Raw genomic sequence first — 23,492 nt, 5'->3', positions numbered from 1 at the left:
TATTACAGACATTTCCCATAATTTCTCACCAAGGTTCGTTATAGGCATTCTTAGGATATATCAGACGGTAGGGTCTATATCCTGAATATGCACTGGCGGCTCTTTTTTACAAGTAGGCCTGCTGATAATTTTAAATAATATTCAGTTGAAAAAAGAACAACGGTACCATTTAAAATACGCAATACGTCCACTCTCCGATGACAACCTCAGAATTAATCCCATACAAAAGAAAGTCAATTCAGTTCAGTTTTCTTTATTTGAATATATGGTAAACACGTTTAAAACAATGCCATTGAAGAAGCACTATAAAAGCTGAAGTTTACGAAAATAACTTGTATATAGAAAATGATTGCGTCTAAGAGATGTACGTATAATAGTGTATGTATATAGTTTCCAGTAGACATTTAAACATCATCCACAACATATATACATAAAATATATAAATAAAATGATAAATATGACAAAACCAACATTTGCAAATCAAATAATTATAATTACTCACGAAATTAAACACAGAATAACTTACAAACACAACCTGGATAAATAAATCAATTGATAAATAAATACCCTCCATTGTGAAAATACATATATTGAAATACTTTTAAATAATAAAAATTAAACTTACTAAAATAAACGATATATAATCAGTTGCAAGCATTACTTATAGTTCAACTTTTTAAGGCAATTATGAAGCAAAGTTTCTAATATGTAAACCGACTATAATCAAAGGCATTTATGGCTACACTATAAGGGAATGCTTAAAAATCGTTGCAATGAGATTTGCCTCCAGACAAATCTACAACTGAATGTCAACTGACCCACAAGCTATAATAAAGCTAATAAAGTGATTTACAACCTGTGAAATAAAAATCGTTTTATAAAACAGGTATGCGGCACCTAAAATACCCCTTTCTTAGGTCTAGAAGCTAGTATATAATAATATAGAGGTCCTAATCGTTTACTTTTTCACACGCTACGCGGAAATCTGAAAATAAACCATCCAATGTACCAGAAAAAAGTCACTGAGTGGCTGTAATGAAAAAAGTATACGATAGCCAGGGGAACTCTGATGTGTTTAGAAGGGTTCTTACTGGCAAAAAAATTAAAAAAAACCCGTGACATTTTTTTGTAAGTTAAAGGCACTACTTTTCATCTTTTTTCTTCTTCTTTTCTCATTTTCTAGCAAGCAGGGCGCACGGGCATTTGAAGAATGATCACTTGCCTGTTTTCCGAAGGGTGGCATTTGTTGATGTGCCGTGTAAGCCCCGGTGAGCTATAGAAAGTAGACGGGCAATATTTGCAGGGGAAAATCTGGGACGGATGCAGCAGACGGAGGTGTTTTTCCTGGCCGATCCTGCTGGTCAGTGTCTCTCCACACACTGGGCACGGGTAGCACTCCTGGGAACTCAGGTTCAGTGGTGCTTGGCTTTGGCTGTCCTCCGAAGATGCAGCCTCTTTCGGCTTCTCCCCATCCACCGCAACTTGGACAGCGTTGTCCTCGTTAATTTTATTCAGCTGGTGACCCATAAGGTGCTTCTTCAGATACGCTTGACGCTTAAACTTTTTCCGGCAGTGGTGACAATCATACAGACCATCTTCTGACCCCGATTCCGACAAACCGGGACTGGGCGTGTCCCTGTGACTTCCTATCTCAGCTGCCATGTCCTTGACTTCTTCTGGGCAGGCTTTGTCATCAGAGGCGACCTTAGACATGTCGGATTTGGTTGCGTTTAGAGGTTTCGGTTTGTGCCAGCGTCTGTGGGAAGCCAGGTTTGCGGGACAGCTGAACACCTTGTCACACTCGGGGCATCTATACTCCACCCTGACTATCCTGGAGCACTTGTGCTGGGCTAAGGAGAATGGATCGGCATAAGCTTCCCTGCAGAGCTGACAGATAAATTCTCCTAAAGGCTGGTTTCCAACGTTTGACTGCGTCCTAGGTTTTTGGTCGATCGGTCCTTCTTTGATTCTCAGTCCAAGTACTGGTGAAGTGGTGACCTCATCTTCAAAGTGCAGCTTCCTGATCGCTTTGGGTTTCTTGGATACAGGCTTGCTCTTGCGTTCAGTGTCAGATGACATTCTTTTGATAGGGTTTCCGGTGGTGATGTTAGTGGTGTCGTTGCGGTTGCTGTTGCTGCTGCCGATTTTCAAGTCCATTGGAGCGAACAGAAGGTGATCTAACGTGCTCACTACTGTGGGTGTCGGAAAGGATTCAGCGGAGACAGGAGAGCCAAGTCTGAAGCGTCCCTCACAATATTTTTTCTCATGTTCCTTGCTAACCGGACGGGTAGGGCTGTAAAGCGTTTGGTACACAACCTCTGGGTTGCCAAACTGAATAGGTTTTGCATCCTGCCTTGAGACTGGCGTATTTGCTCCATTAATTAGCGATGCTGATACAAACCGTCCGGAATTGGGTGCGAGGGATACAGATGAATGTGCATCTGTCTGAGACTGTGAGACTTGTCTTGCGTCTTGACTTTCTTCATCAGACCGGATCCTGTAAGACACCGGCGTCGTTTTCTTATTTCTTTTTACCAGAAAACCTTTTGGCATCTTCGCTATTCAAAAAAGGCACTTTAAAAGTCAGCTCCAGATGCAGGGGTGACAGAGGACCGTGAACTTTCACTCCGACTTGTATCCTCCACTATGCTCCTCTCCTAAAATGCGTTCGTCTCCAAAGCATAGCTACACTCTTTTTTAAGGCAAAATGATGCCATTGTTCTCTCTCCTTGTTGTCACATCCCCAACCAATCAGACCGCACTAAGATCCCTATGGATTTGCGAGTGGGAGGGTAGAAAACCTTGGTTTCGGGGGGAACTGGAGGAGGGTCTTTAGATAACTAAGCAGATGTACCTGTGGTTTATTGTATTGCAATGCGTTTCGTGCTTTCCCCGATGGAGGCACACGTCGAGATCCTCTTCTTTTAACGGTCTGATGGGTTTCCATTGAAATGAACACGTGCCGTGCTTCGTGAGTCTTTCCTGATTGCAAGTGTATCAGTATAACCAGACACCAAATAAACGTTATTTTAAACACCAATAACAACAACAACAACCACAACAATAATAATAATGATGATGATGATGATAATAATGTGCACGAGTAATGTATATTTGTGCGCAAACATTTTCATAGTATTAGCCTATATATCATATGTCAGTATATTTTTGTAAGTAAAAGTATTTTCTTTAAATATAAAACAAAAACCATTCTATTTTCAATTTATATAAACATACATTCTTATAGGCCTAGATTTTTGTGTATGCACACACAATCCTGGCTTATTTTATCACAATCTTTCTGAAATAAATGTCACGGTGATCAACATATAATCGATTGCTGCATGGCACAAATGTAGGCCTAGTTGTTAGATGATGCATTACGACTGCAATGTAGCCTACTAAACATGTTAAATACTTAGTTGTTTATTATAAATTGTCATTTACAGCCACACTGTCTTGTTTATGAATCACATTGATCTGTAAATTATATGTGAGGCCATAAGCATGTAGAAATTAAATCCGAAAATGAGGCGGAGATTTTGACGTGCAGCATTCGTCATTTTAACTCTTGGGTAATAAATCAGTCATCTTACGCATACATGAATAACAAGAACGGCTCCTGGTTTTACATCACAATAGCCATGTGGCCAAGATGAATCCCCTTGGTTTCTGAAAAGGAAATTGGCCACGGTGAAATAAGACTCTACGGCAATCTGTCCAAAAGATAGACACGTGCTGGGTGTAATCAATGCTCTGAACAAAGCAGGCCATATGCAAAAGACCACGATTATGCCCCCATTAAAACTTCCATGCCTTAAATCGCGCTTTCTCTCCACAGAAAGAACTGGAGATAGTACCTGTCGTTTGAAGTTATTCTACACTTAGAACAAGGGAACTTAACCTGTTTGGTATTTCACGGTTGGAAAATTAGTCTACAGAAAAAATCCGTCTGGTGCATTATGGTATCTAAATAGAACCTAAAAAAATACAATAGGTGTTCATAAACTCCGTCAGCACAGCCGTTAAATTGTGGGATGTGTCATAACTGTAAGGTTTAAACCATTATTATTATTATTATTATTATTATTATTATTATTATTATTGTTCTCCGGGCAGTTCAAAATTAAAATGCATTTTGTTACAATCCTGAGAAGTTAGGCCTACTAGATTTTTTTTTTAACTTATTAAAACAGGAATTTTAAGGTATCTAAAGATGTCTAGCGAGGTTCCTTCAATACCATTCAAACAAAAGTGCTCATTAAAATTGTTAACGTCAATTTAACGCTATATTTCCATATTCAAGGCTATTATATTATAAATTCAGAATCGACAAAGCTAAAAACGGTTTGAATACCTTTCACTAGAAGCCAAAACTGTTATAATGAATGGTTGTCAGAGCGGAATGAATTGATGTAGACACTGTTGACCTCTGTCAATTCACCGAACGCGTGCTCAGGTTTTCGCTGGAATTATTTTTTTCTATGGCAATCTTGCTTAGAGTAAGGTTTATATTGGTCTCTGACCCGTACAAAATAACGATGACACTAAAGTAAATTAAGAAGCCAGTCGACTCAAGCCTGTTTATGTGCACTTCCAGAATTAAACAATTTAAGATTGAGCGATAGAACCTACTGTAGTTATTTGGCACTTGTGTTTGTAAAGGAAACGACGCATAAAAAGACGATTGGAGAGCTTGAAGTTATTCTACACTTAGAACAAGGAAGCTTAACCTGTTTGGTATTTCACGGTTACGAAAATTATTCTACAGAAAAATCCGTCAGGTCAGCATACGCACAAATACTTCGTGTCACGAAAGTTGGATTCATTTTTGCATATCATATTTCTTATCGATAATAAGATCTAGAACAGATTTTGCGACAGTTAACATTCATTCTTTCTCCGTTTGCACAGGCTACTTTGCGCCTGGATTGAAAGGTGTCTGTTTGGGACGCGTGTCCGCCTATTTGTTCAGTGGAGTGTGTTACCGCCCAGGAGATGAACTGAAGATTTGCGCTCATTAGCATACAGCTGCCTCCTAGGCAGTGTAACGCTACCCACTTTCATACAGACCTTATCGGCATTGCGGGGAGCCACGCTGAGCAGCGGAATAACCCCCTGTACTTAAAACGATACTGCGCTCGGGGGAAAAAAACTACCGTACAGGGTCGTTTTTATGTTTATTACACAATCGAAGCCTAAAGACAAGCCGAGTGAATTACTGTGAAAAGCAGCCTTTGCCGAGCAGTATAATCGTAGGTAGTCTGTATTCAGCATTCAGTATTTTGACAGGTACAGAATGTCACTTGGTTGTTTTCCTGAGCATACGAACTGCATTAAAATGTTTACATTTTTTTTAAATATTGTACCTTAGCTTCCATCCATACATCCATTCATCCATCAATCTCCAGCTCCGAACTGTTTTGCGTCTTGTACTGTAAGTATGGAACCGAATGCAAGCCAACTTGGATAAACAACTATCACAATGAAGTTAACAATAAATATGTACAATACCATCCAGGTAAAAATCAATGAATGGAAGTTAACATATCAACAAATACATGCCACAAGGCGGACAGATTTAGACAGCAATGTTTATTAAATGTAGATTTTACTCAAGCAAGCTTGAACAGCTGTCCTCTGCCTTTGAATCTAATACAGATTTTAGATGACTAGTTCATTTTTACTATAACTGTTACACTAGCAGCAGCAGCAGTAATGCTATTTAAACACTAATTCTATTTTAAAATCATAAAGTTTTATTACGAAACAAACTTGCTTTCAGATTACAGATAAGAGCTGGTCAACATTAATTAATTGCATATGACATGCAGGACATATCTGCATGAAAACATGAGAAATAAAAAACACATTTAGCATTGATTTAACCTGCTACAGGAACCCTGCATGAGCATACATGGTCAAATGGTATCTGTTGTACTTTAGATAATTCAACAAGCTTCTCTTCAGCATGGAAAAGCCATCAGTTTTCTCAAACACGTTCTTGAGATACATCATGGGGTCCCCTGAAAACCACAGCTTTTCATCAGCTATTCTTTGGACTAGGTCTGGAATAGAAAGCAGACCCTCTTCTCCCTATACAGAAACAGATAAAGACAAAGACAGGTTAGACCCTTTGACTACACGTTTGAAATCAATTTTCTTAAGATGATAGAATCAGATACATCTGAATAAAATGACTAAAACTACAATGGATACCTTCTCTGAGATGGTCTCAGTTCATCCCTTTAATAATACTCCATTCACCTTGTGATTCATAAAAAAGTGACTAGTCCCTTGAATGTTTTGCCTGGGATATGAACAGGAAACAGACCTGGACCTTTGTGGATTCCATAATCTGCCGAACCTCCTCTTCAAAATCTGCAAAGCGGTCATGGAAAATTGCTAGGCACCATGGTTCTTCGAAATACCTATAAAACACGGTAAAAAAAAACAAGCACAAACATTACTGAAAAGCCCTAGTAGCTTCTTCAGATGCTTTCATAAACAATAACAGAAGCCATAAGGCTACTTTTATGCTACTTCTTTGCTTTTCCCTCCCAGCCACACAACCTCAATGCATGAACCATTAATTCAGCTGACATAAGGCCTCGAGCACGTTAAGCCATTTGTCCATTTAACGACCCATCACAATTGCATGTTCAATCTATCACTTTAACTGATATCCTAAACATTCAATAATCACATCCACATTCAGCACCATGGCACAGTGCAATGAGGAATCCAAATTTAAATATCCCATTAACACTGATTTGGGAAAGGCTGACAGTTGTTTGATGGGGTGACTCAAACTGTCTCCACATGGCAGGGTCAGACGTTTAATGGTTAAATATTAGAAAAGAAGACAAAGGGAAACATACGAGGATGCTGAAAGTGCTTGTATGCTTGTGCTTGATACTAAACGCTTTGTCTGTGCGCATTATTTCCTACACTGCCTGTCCTTCTGACCAATGGCTGTCCTTCAGTTTCAGCCATGGCATTGGTTATTGGAAATACCTGAGTCTGATGTGGTTCTGATTTAAAAGAAGGGAAGTGACAGGAGTACACAGTTTATTGATAAATATGACCTATACTTGACCAACACAAACAACAGCTTACATACAAAAGCCTTTATATTGTAACCATAGTAAATATACGTTATAGGTCAAGATTTTTCAGGCCTTTTAAGAGAAAGACTGGAATCAGAGTTAGCAATTTAATGTAGCAATTCTCTGGACCTGAACCAAGAATACCATATGTTGATGTGATAGTGTTCAGGTGAGCATATTTCACTAGATTTAGTTCGGATAGAAATTTATCTTCACACATCCACTTTAAAGTACTTTTTCAGGAGATTGAGATCATGTGAAATGCTTAAAATGATTGTGCTACCAAAATAATATTTAAAATCACATTTTAGTGTTCATCTCTTCATTCTTCAAGGGCCTGTTTACCCAGCTTATGGTCACATGGCCAGCAGGCAGCATAGGGCCCCTGTAAAATATAATATGGGGAATTCATAATCATTATTACTGTACCTGTAGAAATCCTGGATCAGACCCTCGTTGAAGCGATCACAGAGTCGATTCAGTAGCAGCTCGTGCTTCCCATACAGGTAGAGGTAGTTAGAGACTGGGATTGGTTTCAGAGAGAGGCAAGTGATCGATTCTACCACACCGTACTGGTTCACAAACAGACGGAAGTAACTACCAGCTCCTGCTGTCCCAGTTACCATCTCCCGGCCCTAAAGAAAAGTCTGAGTTAACAGCCAAGACACACTGAGCACTGGCTAGTGTTTACTTAGTACAGAAAATTGACAAAATAGCCATAATTTTTTTTTGTTGTATTCATTTAGCAACAGGTAATATTAGCTAAAAGCTAATTATAGTTATATGAACCAAATGTATCACTGCACTAAGACAAACACTACACTTCAAAAGTACTGGTGTAAAAATAAAGCAGTGAACCTCACACACAAAACCCATTTCATGCAGCCCAACCAGCTCCTGACAATATTACTGCAGAAACAACACCTACATGTTTGTCTGACAGCATCTGTGTCGCTAATGGAGTACAGATGGTCGCTTTTGAGGCATGCAGATAACTGTATCCTGCTGGCAGCCTCCCACCTGTTTACACAGGAACGTTTAGTCAATCGCATCCTAATCTATAAGATTACTGCAGTTCATTAAATGCCTAAGATTTTTAAAAGCGGTGCTTGTTCTAAATTGTAACATCAAAGCACTAATATAAAAGCTTAGAAATTAAAAAGGACTCCTATGTACCTGTGAAGGTATTAAGGAAGTCTGCGGAAATGAAAATGGAATGGAATTTCTGCATGACTTTAACAATTAGCACACTACACCACACTAATTGTACTGAAAGGTCATCTAATTGTTGTGATAGATCAGCCCAAAGCATTTTTTATTGGTATCCAGCGTCTGGGAAGTGTTTGTATTGTTTTTGCTCAATGGCGAATTTGCTAACAAACAGGTTAATGGACCTGTGAGATTTGACTGATGGTCTCAGAGTTTCAGTTACTGGTCTGACAGACTATTAAAATGTCAGGGTCATGGATTCAATGATTTTTATGCTGCTGCTGGGTCCAGCTGAGTGGTTTTGCACCTTTCACCACTAACGTGACCTTTGACATGCAGGAAACTATGAGCAGGGGGGGAGCCATGCAAGCTTGGGCAGGGTAACGGAGTGTTGGAGATTTGGTGCGGACCCTGTATCTTGGCTTTAGTGTAGATGGGCACGAGGCGGTCCTGGTCCTCGGTGGGGCTGGCGAGAGGCTCCAGGGTGGGGTCAAAGAAAGGTAGCAGTGCAGCGGCCAGCTGGGCGCCCACCTCTTTGGAGCTAAAATTGGCATGTGTCCACTTTCCGGCATGGTGGCGCCGGGCAAACTTAGTGAGGGGTCCAGCTGCCCAGATAGATGGGTCATTAGTGTGGAAGGCAGTATCGATCACCAGCCCACTGTCATACACTAAACCGGCATCATTAATGACCCTGAATGCATCATAATCCACCGCTTTCCAGGAGAAGTTCATGAAAACCTACCAAAACAGAAACAGAAAACTATTACAACCATACAAGTCCAGAGATACTACAAAGCAACAGGGTATTTATTTATTTTCTCTATGCTCCATAATAAATTTCATGTTCATTTCGAGGAATCTAGTTCATCATTAAAAGACTTCAGTTGTTTCCAGTTGAAGTCAACACTACCAAATTTAGAAAATAAATGTCATAATATAAACTATGAGCACTTAAAATACAAAATGTTGTACTGTATCAGCCAGAGACATTGAACATGAAACTGTAGAGAAACAGCTAGAAAAATACATTTTAAAATAAATAATATAAAATATATTTTTGTACAGCTAACTCCAAAATGGCCCTTCCTGGAATGTACTTTTCCTTGAGTGTTTAGAGACACACTCAGTGATCCACAGTGCCCTGTCTGGGGATGTATGTGCAAAATGTACCATGCAAACTGTCCTAACATACGTTTTCCTAGTACAATAAAAGTGTCAGTAACTTACTGCACATTTCAGCCTGAGGGGATCACTGTCAGTTGTGAAAGACAGCAATGTGATTGGCTGAGGGTCCTGTCCGTCATTAATCTGTGCCAGCTGACCGTTTCTGTGGATGGTGATCCCCTTCTCTGTCACCACCTCTGCCACAGCCTCCTCGACCGCAGGGTCGTTAAAACAGGACACAGGGGAGTTAGCAGGCAGCTGGACCAGGTGGATCCGAGAGCCGCTGACCCCTAGGCGGAGCAGTGCGTCCACACAGGTGTAGGTGTCTATGGTGTTACCATAAACCACTGCGTTATCTGCAAGGGAGCGACAGGTGCAGAGCAGAGTTTGTGCAAAGGACACAGCTAGAGAGAAGACTCTGATGCAAGTAGCAACACGTTCCAGCCACAACACGGTGAGTCCTCTCTGATGCCCTGAGCCTCGGAAAGATCTCTTAGCACCAGAGGAACATGATGACTCTGTCGCACACCTTCTCTAATTAGAGCTCTGATCATTAAAGTATCCTAATTTAATGCCAGCATGGGTGTAAATTACGGAGGGGATGGGGGGTTGCAGCCCCCCAATAATACAACCCCCCAATAATTATGTTTCCCCGTAATTGATGGAGACCTCACCGCCCCCCCCCCCCCCCCCCAATGTTCCAGCCAAAGTTATGCCCTTGAATGCCTGCATCCCCCTCATAATGCCTTCCACCCTACGAAATCCAGCAAGGTCCTGTAATGTTTCCACGTGTTCGTTTTTTAATTTAATGGACATTACTTTGTTACATATGCAAGTCTTCAAATAATTTTCATCCAACTCGTCCTTGTTTTCCCTCTGAAAGTGGGCGAAAATTAAACCCAGAGCCATGCCTGATGTCCGAGGGACCCCGGACCCCGGAAAGAAGGACGCGCCCGGCATTATGAGTGGCCCGTTTCCCGCCTTTGTGAGCTTGTTTATAAAGGCCTTTGTGGCTCCCCCCGTATTCATGAGCGCAGAATAAAGGCTGGCGACAAAGACTGCCGTGCGGCAGATAACAGCGAGTGTGGCCCCTCCGCTGCCTTTCTTCGACCGTTCATTATATCAGGAGAGCGCTCTCCAGCCCAGCTGCGGCTGTGCTCCCGGCCCTTTGTTCTCTCCCGCTCTAATGGCATTTTCAGAAGCGATGGCCTCTAATTGGACACCAGCCTATCTCCTGACCACTCCGCCATGTGAGCGGCGGCTGGTCATGTCTCATTCGCTGATTGGGACCCTGGCTCCCGCCTTCAATCATCTCCTCGATGGGGTCCAGAGACGCATAAAATGTCTTCAGTGACAAATGAAATGAACCAATTGTTTCTTTCCCTAATTGTCAATGAGCACAGTATGTTCTGCAAAGCCCTTTTCCATCCTATAAATCCTCAGACAGATGGCCTGTTGTGGTTTATCAGTAACATAATAGGCCCGTTATGTTAAAGTTATCAATAAAATAAACTTTTGTCCTTTTCCCATAGTGATATCATGCCCCTCCAACCTGTATCAGTTTGTCTTTCTGTTACCATGTTCTGTATGACAAGGTGTGGCAGTTTCAGCCCTGACTCACGGTGGGTCCTGAGAAAGTGATGTCACATGAGCTGGTGTGACATCGCTTCCTGTGATTGGCGTGTCCTTGCACACTGCAATTTTTTTTTTAAATCTCCTGAAAGCTGAAGTGTATAACAGGTCAGGTCAGGTCGGGGAGCATGCGCTGATACAGTGCGTTGCCGCACCCACCACCTGACGAAACACTTCAGGATCCCAGCTGGTGACCCCCCAGGCAGATACACTGTCCAGTCCCACTCTCCGGAAATGGCCATCCAACTGCCACAGCCAGGTGTTACGTGGGCGTCCCCTTGGCCTGGTCCAGCCGCTCGGGTCCTAAGCAATGAGGATCCTGCAAGCCGGATCACTCTCAGGGAATCGCACCACATGGCCATAGTGCCATAACTGATGCTCCCTCACAATGCAAGCAATGTGTCTCATTCAGGTCTCCTCTAACAATCGCACATTTCTCATAAAGTCAAAACAGTGGTACCCAAGGAAGAGAAACAGTACTGAAGAAGTCTAGTCTTCGTCTCAGTACACTGGTTAGCGTCCATGTCTCCAAGCCATACAGCAAGACAGTGAGCACCAGGACTCTAAAGACTTGGACCTTCGTCCTCTTGCAAAGATATCGGGAACGCCACACACCGCTTTCCAGTGACCTCATGACCCCCCATGCTCTCCCAATCCCTCTGCTGACTTCATAGGAAAAGTCACCAGAGACATGATTGTTACTGCCAAGGTAATTGAATCTCTCGACAAGGTCGACATCCTCTCCACAGACAGACACACTACTGATGGCTGTGCCTAAGAAGTCATTAAAAGCTTGGATCTTGGTTTTTATCCAGGACATTTGCAATCCCAGACACTCAGACTCCTCATTCAGTCTCTCAAGAGCCCCAGTCAGAGCCTCCATTGACTCTGCGAAGATTACAGCATCGCTGGCAAAGTCAAGATCAGTAAATCTTTCTTTGCCAACAGCTGCTGGACCCCACGACCCTGACCAACACCCAGTCCATACAAGCATTGAATAGAGCAGGAGCGAGATCACACCCCTGGCGAACCCCAGAATCAACTGGGAAGAATGCAGAGGTTCTCCCTCCACTCCACACAGCACTTATAGTACCAGTGTACAGGCCGGCCATGACATCCAGCAACTTTGGGGGATCCTGGGAAGTCTCAGGATGTCCCACAGGGCAAATCGATAAAGGCTGCAACGAACGTCTGCCCACACATTGGAAAAACAAAATAATATATGAAATACAGAAAATTAATGATTTATCAATATTTTGACTGAGATTTCTACATCAGAATCTAGTCAATTAAAAAAAATGTTTTATCTTATAATGCAGCCCATGAAATTTACAAATAAATACAGTCTCAGAACACACCAGGTTCTCATTTGAACACACCCTTTTATAGAATAATACTGGAAAAATGGTATAATTACAATAATAACAGAAGAGATAAACAGACTTCCTGTAACTTGTTTAAAGCCCGTGTCCATGTTGCGTGACCTGCCCACCGGCTGCCAGAGCGCTGTGGAAGTGCTGTCCTTGGTCCTGAACCACATCCTGCAGCTGCACCGCAGATTACTGCCTTCATCAGGCTGCTTACTCTGATTCCCAAATGCTAACATCCAGGCCTGCTAACTATGGACAAGCTCAGCCACCTACGGACGGGCACCCCTTTTACCACAAGATCCAGCATCTGACTCTACATCACTCAAGGGCAGGGGGGAAAAAAAGAAAAAACATAACAGCCACAGGAGTGATAATCAGAAAGGTCTTGCCACAAGAGACATTTATTCTTACACTAAAAACTATAACAGCCCTTATTCATAATCTGCAGGACATGTCTCTGTAGCCATATAAATACTATTTGCTTTTATATTTCTAATTGATAAAGCTGCGTTTCCATTCTGTCAGTATTTTCCTCTTCATATGTGTTTCACTGAATTACTCGGTTTATCTTAGTCTTTCTAAAAGTAGCAATCAGTCCTGTGCAATAAGTAAACACACCTCCTGTCACAGCCATCGGAAGGGATGGCAGCGAAATGCAAAGGGGCACACAGACGGGAAGGCACTCGTGCTCCCCGCTTAGCCACAGGTGCTGCTGAGCTGGGCTCATGCCGCAGGGAGGAGCTGCATGTATCGCTACGGTTAACAGCCTAAGACACACTGATAAATAGGCGTTCAATAATTACGGAATAATTCATCTCATCGTTTAATCAGCTAATAACACAGAGCCTTATTAATTACATTATTGCTTTCATTAGTCAGGCGCCTTGTCCTACTAAACTAATAGGATCCTGTGCACAGGATGAGCAGATGGGGCCGGCTGCGGCAGAGGAAAGCCTCCCTCGGATCGGCCGGGGCTTGACTGAGATTGGATTTGCCATGAGCCCTGGCTCAGGTGCAGCTCCCCATACCTTCCTGTTCCACGAAGTTGGCCAGCAGCCAGCGATAGGCCCTCTGGCAGTCCGTAGGGTCGTTGGGGGTAAAAAGGTTGGAGGGTATGGGTCCCGTGTACCTCTGCCTGGGCTGACTGCTGAGCTGGCTGCTAGGAGCTGGCTGGCTGATGTCTGCTGCAGCGGTGGGACAGGGAACCTAAGTGGGAATCAGGACAGACAGGGTCTATACAAAACTACAAAACACTCTACTGCTGTTTAGATTATTTACTTACTGAACATTTTACACAAGCCAATAGGTATGTACAGTACTGTGCAAATGTCTTGTGCGGTTGAAGAAAATTATGTATAAACGATCCTCATGTTGATAGAAAACTATGATTTTATGTCTGTGAAAGTGTGTTAGCTTAGGCATTTCAAGACCCCTCCAAATGTCACCCCTGTTTTTTGAGTAACCATCCAATACACCCACGTATTTGTTGACCACTCTCACACCATGTTTGGCTTATCAATACCTCAATCATGTTATTTAACTATAAATTTAACAAATACATGGAAGGTTCAGAGGGCACCGAGGTGCTGCTGAGGAGAGGTTTGGGAACTAAAGTGGTGATCATCTAGCCATGCATCAAGATATCAGTAACCTTGTGTAGGAATGAAGAAATTCTTTTTAATTTTTAGTTACTGATCATTTGCATATACTATAATGTTAATGTTCTGAGATATATTCTAACTCCCCAGATAAATAACTTTAAACATTTTCTTTGACTACCAAACAGTTTTATACCAGTTTATAAATGCGTGCACCTTATTTTAACCTGTATATGCCGTGATATTAATTCATTAACCTACATGAACCATTTATCAATGATCCTATAATTAAACTGGCATAAGATATGGTCCCTATGGATCTGTTAGAAGGGTTATGGGTATCAATCTATGTGTGTATAATAATGCAAACAATAAAAATGGTTAAAAATGTTTAACTACGTACAGTTATTGTGAATTTTTAATGAGGAATTATTTCTTCGAGGTTTATAGCAATGTTAACCATAGCACACCATGTAGCCCACAAGATTGGATTATGTTTTGAATGTTTAAATGTTTCAAGAGTGTTCAGGTCACTCCAATCAATCTTAACTTATTCCTTTAATTTCAAGAGCCTTTCTTCACCCAGAAGCAGAGCACAAGTGTGAAGACTGACCCTTCATCAGGAAGTCTAATGTCCCATGATCACAATTTAATAACCAAGCTATAATTTCTCCAAATGATTTGCTTTGTATAATCAATAAGTAAATAAATACTAATTAAGGTCTTTCTGCGGAAAAAACAATGGGCTAATCAAATCAGTGACATTGTTGCCTTCTGTTTGGTTTAATTACCTGCTTTTCCCCCACGCAAAAATGTTAACATTATATTAGAGGAACTTGGGAAGAAATATCGGTTAAAAAACCCAGGTGACAATGTGATGGGTTGGTGGTAAGAGCAAGAAAAATCGAAGCCATGAAGATTCACCTTTATGTTTCTACTTGGGAAAATAAAATGAGGGACGTGACACATACACACACGACACATCTGATCTTATGTGGATCCACAGCTTCACTGCCAATGGGGCAGCGTGTGGCGCATTGGGCTAAGCCTCTGTGCCTGTGATCAGAAAGTTGCTAGTTTGAGCCTGGCCACGCCACACCTGTGGCTCCTTGAGCAAGGCCCTTAACCCCAGCTCCCTGAGCACCACAATAGGTGGCTGCCCTTCGCGGCCAGCTTGGTCTCACCTACAGAAAGCAAGTTAGGGGTTGGTGGAAAGACAATTTCCCCATGGGGATCAATGAAGTATCAATTATTATTGAGTACATTCTGTAAATATAAGGTGAGTATAAAAGCTCAGAAAATATATCAAACCAGTACAGGCCAACTGAGGGCCCGTTCACTTAGCTGTTGTCCCACCCCCAGAGTTTGCCAAGTGCTGTTCATGGGGGGAGACAAGTCACCTGGTATTGCTGCCCAGTGCAGAGGACCAGCTGGTCGTAGGGCACCTTCTGACCGGCAGACACTCTGACGTGCTTGGAAACCCTGTCCAGACCGACCATCTTGCCCTCCACCACATTCACCCAGGAGCGCAGCGAGATCTGGGCGTGGTCCCTGCTGCTGTAGCTGTGACTGAGTACAGGCACACCATTACCATTTAGGCCAAGTGGCATCACTAAATGGCTGAGTGTGTGTGCCCTGTAATGGACTGGCATCCCATCCAGGGTGTGTACCTGTGTCCTGTGCTACCTGGGAGAGACTTCAGGCTCCTCCCACAAACCTGCTCAATGTACGCAGTTGGGAAATGCATATGGGAGGTCCGAATCGCAAACCTGCTCAATGTGTTTGGAATTCACATGCTCTCCATACATTCTGTGGGTTTCTTCCTGGTATCCAAAAACACACAGGTACGGGAACTAGTGTTTCTAAATTGCCCAATGTGTGTGAATGTATGCCCTTAGATGGACAGTCCTATGCCCCCCATGACCCTGAAATGGGTAACCAGTTAGAATACAGATAGATGTGGAGTATATCTGTTGTCGTTAGTCGTTATAGCCAATTAATAATGATGCATAAAATTATGTAGGCTAATTTAAGCTCCAGGCCCACTGACAGCCTGAATAATCAGTTTAAAGATGAATGGATGGATGGATGGATGATGTAAATTCTAATACTTTAGCCAAATTACATTTTAAGCATTCATCCAACTATTCATCCATCTTTGCTTATACTTATCAGGTTGGCAAGACAGCCTGGAGCATATCGCAGGCAGCACAGGGCACAAGGCTGAATGCACATCCAGTCCTTAAAGCATTCCGTAAAAACAATTCAGTGCTAAAAGTCTTCGGGTAAAAGCATCCATCACATATAACACAACAGCATCATAGAGGAAAAAAAATCAAGAAAGTGATATCTTTGAGGTGAGCTTGTGATTGTGAGAATAAAGGCAGACGCAACAGCCATGCTCAAACTGCGGCCCTAATCATCTCTCCACCCCATTAACAGCACAGAGTCTGTAGGTTTCTGATGATTTGCCACACAGCGTAATTCCTGCAAAGGGGCTTGGCGGTCAGCCACACTGTTTAAATGCTAATCTGAATCTCTTATGACAGATCTCATATATATATATATATATAAACACTAAAAAAAACTTCTTAATAATGGTGATATTGCTCTAATACTGATAAATAACAGGGGTTCAGGTTCAGATTAACTTCAGAAAATAACTAGAACAAGGAATATACAGATTTTTCATGTTGGATAAATCCATAAATGCTGAGGAGCATCACACCTTGTGGCAAGAAACTCCATATTGTCATCAGTGTAGCAGCCGGGGTAGCCATGCGTGGAAATCAGCGTCAGGTTGTTAAACTGGAGATGTGAGCTGGAATGGGAAGGAAAACAAACAAATTCCTAAGTAGCACTAAGTCTGCAGTATAGTCACATGTTTTAAAATACACCCACAAACTTACTGCAAGGAAAGCACCTCCCATGGTCTTGCCACAAACAGGAATATTTGCAATTTTATTTATTTTACTATTTTATATCTGAACAATACACAAAATACTATTTTAAAATAGTTTACTAAAAATATTTTAAATCAGTATGGATGAAATCTATGAAGGCTCAAGAATGAACATAAAGGCTCATTTCCACATCAATGCAACAAAAGTAATTATCAAAAAGGTCTTTGCCACATGCGACAGGACAACAAAAGTAAAATATATATATTACAGTGCTTGCTATTACAGTGCTCCCTATTACAGCTTCCCATGTTTCCACACTGCAGTAGTATGCGTAGGTGAGCCAGGTGAGGAGGTGAGCTTGCATCTTGGGGTGTGATCCCTGAGGGGATTAGCTGTTGCCAGGAACTCAGCGGTTGAGATGGGCAACGGATGACAGCGTGCAGTGGGGATTACAGAGGAGGGACCTCCTGTGAACGAATACCCACTCCGAAGGTGCAGGTTTAAATCTACTCACTTCCAGACTCCGTTTATTGCACCTTTTTGTTGCATATTTTCATTCCTCCTTATCTGAAGCCGAGCCCCCATTGTGCCCGAGTCCCCAGGAGAGCAAAAGAAAAGCCCTTGTGATGTAGACGACCTCCTTTGTGTTTGCTTACATGACATTATCTGCCCGGCTGGAATGAAAGGATGATTGCTCATGCCCAACAAAGGCCTGTGCATTTCACGCTTGGAACAACACGTAAGTCTGCTCGCCTTAAATGATTGATTCTGGCCATTAAAAGCTTGTTACTCCAAGTTGCCATTGGTGACAGGCTTATCCGCAATTTTCAGTTTGAGATAAAGGTGCATAAAGGTGCAGGTGAGCAGCATGATGATTATGTCCAAAACAAACACTTAAACATTAAGTTAAAAATTGCTGACAACGTTTATTACAATTATTTTGAAAGTGTTAATAGTCAGTCAGTATTTATAAATCCACTATGCTGCAGCACTTAGTTCCCATGGTGTCTGGGGGTCTGGCCTTGACCCAATCACCAGCTAGTGGATTACTCCCCTTATCAGCCAATGACAGCGAGCGATTGTGACCAGGAACCAACCATAAGGCACAGGGGCACTGCCGGCCCCATTTGTCACTGTCTGCCAGATTTGCTCCCTTTTGAATGTGACCCACAGGGGATTGAGGCCCATCCCAGAGACTGATGGAGGGTCCTGTTGACACCAGACTGACGGGAGGCCACAGGACATTTGGCCTGGGAGCAGCATTGATGCAGGGGTCGCTGGGGGGGTTCTCCCCCCACCGTCTAAACTCTGGCACATCGATCAGCTGACTGGATACTAACTGCCTCATTAGTCAAATCATTAGTCCTCGGCAAACACAGCTCCGGCGAGGATGCGTGACTGGGGCTCGCGGAGCGGCGGTAATTAAAGGGCCGGAGGCAGCCCGCTGAATGCCACACCTGCCAAAGCCTAACCCTCATTCTCACCTCCTCACGCAGGGGCCAGCCGGCGGCCAGCTACCATCTCGAGGTGTTTGGACGGGATGAGGGTTTTTGTTGTTTGAGCAACAGGAGCAGCACAGGAAAGTGTGCTGCAGCGTGTCGATCGCCCCTTCGTCCCAGGTCGTATCCGCGTCCCAAGACCCTTCTCAAAGTACACTGTGTCCAATGTCCATGCATCGTACTTTTGCGGTAACTGTGACAATTGATGACTTGACAAGAAAATACATATGGTGCCAATCACACCCTTTTGAAAAACAATCCAGTGGGAAAGCTTGCCTAGGAATCAACAAAAGGTTATATCTGAGTTTTTCAAAACCAAACAGACTCTCTCCCCCCCTCCCTCTTATGGCCCCCGTTTGTTCAGATGTGTTCCATGGTCCAAGGTCCTGACCACTGGTCCAAGTGGGTGTTACACCTTCGGGAGACACTTGGGCCACAATGTTACGTTTCCCTACTGAACACATTGTAAGCAAGACTGCAGGTAAATGCCAATGTCATAATACATTGCAATTCTGGACTCTAGGCTTATAAAACACATACCAGAAGCACAGTGCCTCCAGAAAGGATATCCCAGTGTCTGATGCTCCAACGACCACAATCCTGGAGTTGATGGTTATTTTTGGCTCCATCGTCAGTTTTCTGTTAAAGTGGTACAATGCATATGGCATCTGATAAGAAAGGAAAGAAACGTGGATTAACGTGGTACCAGAGTGCGGATATAAATGGCACCATAACACAGAAATAAGACTTATGCATCACTTTTTTTCCAAGTGAAATCACCTTTGATCTCACATGAAGGCTCTAGAAAGGTTCTAAAAATGCCACGACAGGTACTGAATGGACTGGGAACATTCGCACACTTTTGTTGCCATTTGTGTTCAGCTACAGGTTGAATTTTCACTGTTCTTAATACAGTGGCACTCCCAGGGTGCACTTTGCACCCAGAGATGACTCACACTTGAGCGCAGAAAGAGCTTCAGCCATCGAGCTCATCAGCTAAGAGCCGAAACATCTGAGGCCGCCGTCCGTCCCTCATGTCATACGGTGACATTTCCAAATGCCAAAGGTTCCTAACGTGAGGGACACCGTGAAAATGGATGAGGTGAGTCCATGAGGGAATCTCACTTCTGTGAAATGCCTACGGTGAATCCGGGGGCCATCCGGCTGCACCAGCAATCGGAGAGTTTGCTGCTCTGACTGGTCCTTGAGTGTTAGTAATCAGGCAGACTGGGTCGACAACACACCATACTGGGGAGAGATCGTGGCCCCCTGGGGCATGGTCCAATCAGCTCCGTATGCATGTAGACCTGGGGTTTGTCTTTAGAAATGCTGAGATAAACTGAGATGGAAACACTTCAGATTTCAATCACAGACAAACTTATAGTGCAAAAAGTAGCTGCTTTCCTTCACGTATTCATTTTTGTCACTGAAATACCTAAAATGCCTTGACCTCCATAACATCAGCAGAACAAAAAAAAGAGCAGCAAGTAGGAACAAGAGGTTATTTCAAACTACTTCTGATAACATCAGTCCATCCTCCAGGTTTACTGACTCTGTCATATTCAGTGTTTAACAGGAAATGCATTTACAAAGCTGGTAAAAAAGAGAGCGGTACAGCCCCCCCCCCCCCCCCCCGGGGCTCAGCATTACAGTGTCCTTGTGCAGTAGTACCTGTGCAGGTGTTGCTATCTATGAGACCAGGCGCTTTCGAATCCTTTAAATGAACCCAATGGCCAGCGAGACGTAAAACTAATGCGGCTGGTAATGTGATACAGCAAAGACAGACAGGGGACAGGTGGCCTAAACTTAATTAACGGGCAGACAATAGGCACTGGGGTTTACAGCTGGAGGCCAGGACAGGCCCTGATGGCTCTTATCTGCTTCACAACCTTGCAGCCCCCGGGTTGCTGTGAGGGCAGAATGACGACTTCTGGAGTGGAACAGCAGTGAAAATCGGGTGCATCTGCTAATCTGAGGCGTGGATCGCGTGCACTCAGGGCAAGTTTATTAGGTACACCTGCTCGTTAGCACTAACAGCCTGGTCGTCCGAATGGCGGCTGGCTGAGGATGAATATGTGCAGCACGTAGGCAGGTTCTGGAGGTATGGCTACTGTGCTGCAAGGCATCAGGACAGCTAAGATGCGAGATTTAAGCGAGCGGTGTGATTGCTGGTGCTTCCGGCATCTCAAGAATAGCCATCTTCCTGAGGTTTCCACATATTACACGGTCTAGAGTTTACAGAGAGTAAACAACAAACATCCAGTCGGCAGCATTTCAGTTGTTGAAAATGTCTGAGAGAGGTCAGAGAGGAATGGACTGTTTAAAAATCTCAGGAAGGCCACGAGTAGAAAAACAACAGCTCAGTACATCAATGGTATGCAGAAAGGCATCTCTGAAAGCACAAACTATCTATTATTAGAGAGGTTCTATAGACAAATGGGGTCCTACCTGGTACTAGCCAGGTGCAGCTATTAAAGGTGCCAGTATACTTATGACACCTATAGATCACAACTGTGATGCTACGCTATGAGGGGGTTATATATAATCACTGCAGTCAATACTAACTTGCAGGATATTTTGGCATATATATATCAGCAGATATTGCTTATATGTTACCAAGATGACAGGTGTATAATTTATTATATTGTATTAATGTATCACTTAATAAAATAATCAGCCAACCACCTCTTCAGCACGCTCATTCAAACTTAAACACAAACCATGCCGGTGGTGCATTTACACATTAGGTCTGTTGACTGAATCTTAAAAGGGCTGTCAACTAAATTTCAAAGTAATTAATGTTTCTTCCCCCTGCACCCCTGACTGGGATAAGCTGTTAGAAGATGGATGGATTGATTGGATAATGTTTCTTCTTCTTCACTGGCCTCCTGTGGAGGGCGGCCCCCTGCCTCCTGCCCTGTACTGCCTAGGACAGGTTCCAGACTGCCTGCCATCCTCTACTAGATGCTGTTAGAAGATGGATGGATGCTTCCTTTATGATGTTCTAAGACCACAGTAATCTAGTGTTCTTCAGACGTGCTCAGGACCACCAAGATGTTTCCTAGGTCAGTGTTTCTCATTCCGGTCCTCGGGGACCCCCAGACAGTCCATGTTTTTGCTCCCTCCCATCTCCCTACTGGAAGCTGAGAGGGAGCAAAAATGTGGACTGTCTGGGTTAGAAAACATAAGAAGATAAGAACATAAGAACTATACAAACAAGAGGAGACCATTCGGCCCATCGAGCTCGCTTGGGGAGAACTTAACTAATAGCTCAGAGTTGTTAAAATCTTATCTAGCTCTGATTTAAAGGAACCCAAGGATTCAGCTTGCACTACGTTATCAGGAAGACTATTCCATACTCTGACTACACGCTGTGTAAAGAAGTGCTTCCTTAAATCCAGTTTGAAATGTTCTCCCGTTAATTTCCACCTATGGCCACGAGTTCTTGTATTTGAACTAATACTGAAGTAACTATTCGGTTGAACAGCATCCAAACCTGTTAGAATCTTATAGACCTGGATCATGTCCCCCCTCAGTTTCATTTGCTTGAGGCTGAACAGATTTAGCTCAATTAACCTGTCCTCGTATGACATTCCTCTAAGACCAGGAATCATTCTTGTGGCCCTACGCTGCACCTTTTCTAAGGCCGCAATGTCCTTTTTAAGATATGGTGACCAAACCTGCACACAATATCCTCACCAAGGAATTGTATAATCTTAGCATTACCTCCCTTGACTTAAACTCCACACACCTGGAGATATACCCCAACATTCTATTGGCCTTTTTTATTGCTTCCCCGCACTGGCGAGAATGAGACATGGAAGCATCAACATACACACCAAGGTCTTTCTCATAATCAGCTATCTTTTTTTCAGTAGGTCCCATAAAATACCTGTACTTTATATTTCTGCTCCCTACATGGAGTACCTTACATTTGTCTATGTTAAATTTCATCTGCCAGGTGTCAGCCCAGTCACTAATTAAATTAAGATCCCGCTGTAGCTGCTGAGCCGCTAGTTCAGTATCTGCTACACCACCCACCTTGGTGTCATCTGCAAATTTCACCAGTTTACTGTATATATTGGTGTCTATATCATTTATGTAAATTAGGAACAATAGTGGTCCTAATATTGAACTCTGCGGTACCCCACTAAGAACGCAGGCCCACTGTGACATTGTGCCTCTTATAACTACTCCTATCTGTTAACCAGTTATCAATCCAGGTCGCTACAGTTCCTAAAATACCTGTTGCTTTGAGTTTAAGTAAGAGCCTCTTGTGGGGGACAACATCAAAAGCCTTTTGGAAATCTAAGTAGATGACATCATAGGCCTTCTTATCATCAACTTCCTGATTAGCTTCCTCAAAAAACTCCAACAGATTTGTTAAACAGGATCTACCTCTCCTAAATCCATGCTGGCTATCCCTCAAAATGTTATTTGAGTCCAGGTAATCTACCATTTTCTCTTTGATTATAGCCTCCATAACTTTACCAGTTATACAAGTTAGACTGATTGGCCTAGTTTGACAAATTACTTCTATCCCCTTTTTTGAAAATGGGAATTATGTTGGCATGCTTCCAATCAGAAGGTACCACACCTTCAGATAAGGATTTTTGAAACAGTAAAGTTAAGGGTCGGCAAATAATATCCCTCATCTCTTTTAACACTATAGGTAAGATGCCATCAGGGCCCTGTGATTTATTTATTTTGAGCTTAGCTAGGCTTTGCAAAACATCAGCTTCAGTTATATATATATTAGTTATAGACGATGCTGGATTAGTAATAAGAACTGGTAAGTTACTAGTGTCCCCAACAGTAAATACCCGTGCAAAACTATCATTGAACTCATTTACTATGTCAATGTCGTTTTCAATTATAAGACCCTTACTATCCTGCAGATTAGTAATTTCAGCTTTTAGAGCTCTTTTAGAGTTAAAATACTGGAAGAAACTTTTAACATCATCCTTAGCCTCCAATGCGATCTTCCTTTCGACATTCCTTTTAGCTC

The 23,492-nt window shown here is 42.7% G+C and overlaps 2 protein-coding genes across 7 annotated transcripts in view; both read right to left on the bottom strand.

Moving 5' to 3' along the window:
• Positions 1–278: 278 nt before the first annotated feature.
• Positions 279–2,740, bottom strand: insm1a (insulinoma-associated 1a). The gene has a single exon (XM_023841771.2). It carries the CDS (start codon positions 2,551–2,553, stop codon positions 1,180–1,182), a length of 1,374 nt encoding a protein of 457 aa, XP_023697539.1. The 5' UTR covers positions 2,554–2,740; the 3' UTR covers positions 279–1,179.
• Positions 2,741–5,576: 2,836 nt separating this feature from the next.
• cfap61 (cilia and flagella associated protein 61) overlaps positions 5,577–23,492 on the bottom strand; it is a 30,013-nt gene continuing 12,097 nt past the window's right edge. For 4 of the 6 annotated variants that reach the window (XM_023841764.2, XM_023841763.2, XM_023841766.2 and 1 more), the window contains 10 exons: positions 19,025–19,152; positions 16,811–16,903; positions 15,483–15,651; positions 13,513–13,690; positions 9,546–9,838; positions 8,729–9,056; positions 8,038–8,129; positions 7,539–7,744; positions 6,335–6,431; positions 5,577–6,096 (listed from right to left, as the gene is read on the bottom strand). In XM_023841764.2, coding sequence (XP_023697532.2) covers positions 5,893–6,096; positions 6,335–6,431; positions 7,539–7,744; positions 8,038–8,129; positions 8,729–9,056; positions 9,546–9,838; positions 13,513–13,690; positions 15,483–15,651; positions 16,811–16,903; positions 19,025–19,152 — 1,788 coding nt within the window. In that variant the 3' untranslated portion in view covers positions 5,577–5,892. Of the gene's footprint in view, positions 6,097–6,334; positions 6,432–7,538; positions 7,745–8,037; positions 8,130–8,728; positions 9,057–9,545; positions 9,839–13,512; positions 13,691–15,482; positions 15,652–16,810; positions 16,904–19,024; positions 19,153–23,492 lie in introns of those variants that run through there. The other 2 variants (XM_023841765.2, XM_023841767.2) reach the window with 2 other exon arrangements.

This window comes from Paramormyrops kingsleyae, chromosome 19 (assembly GCF_048594095.1).
Source record: "Paramormyrops kingsleyae isolate MSU_618 chromosome 19, PKINGS_0.4, whole genome shotgun sequence".
Lineage (NCBI taxonomy): Eukaryota > Metazoa > Chordata > Actinopteri > Osteoglossiformes > Mormyridae > Paramormyrops > Paramormyrops kingsleyae.
The sequence above is the reverse complement of the archived record's forward strand: the minus strand, read 5'-3'. Positions and strand labels throughout refer to the sequence as shown.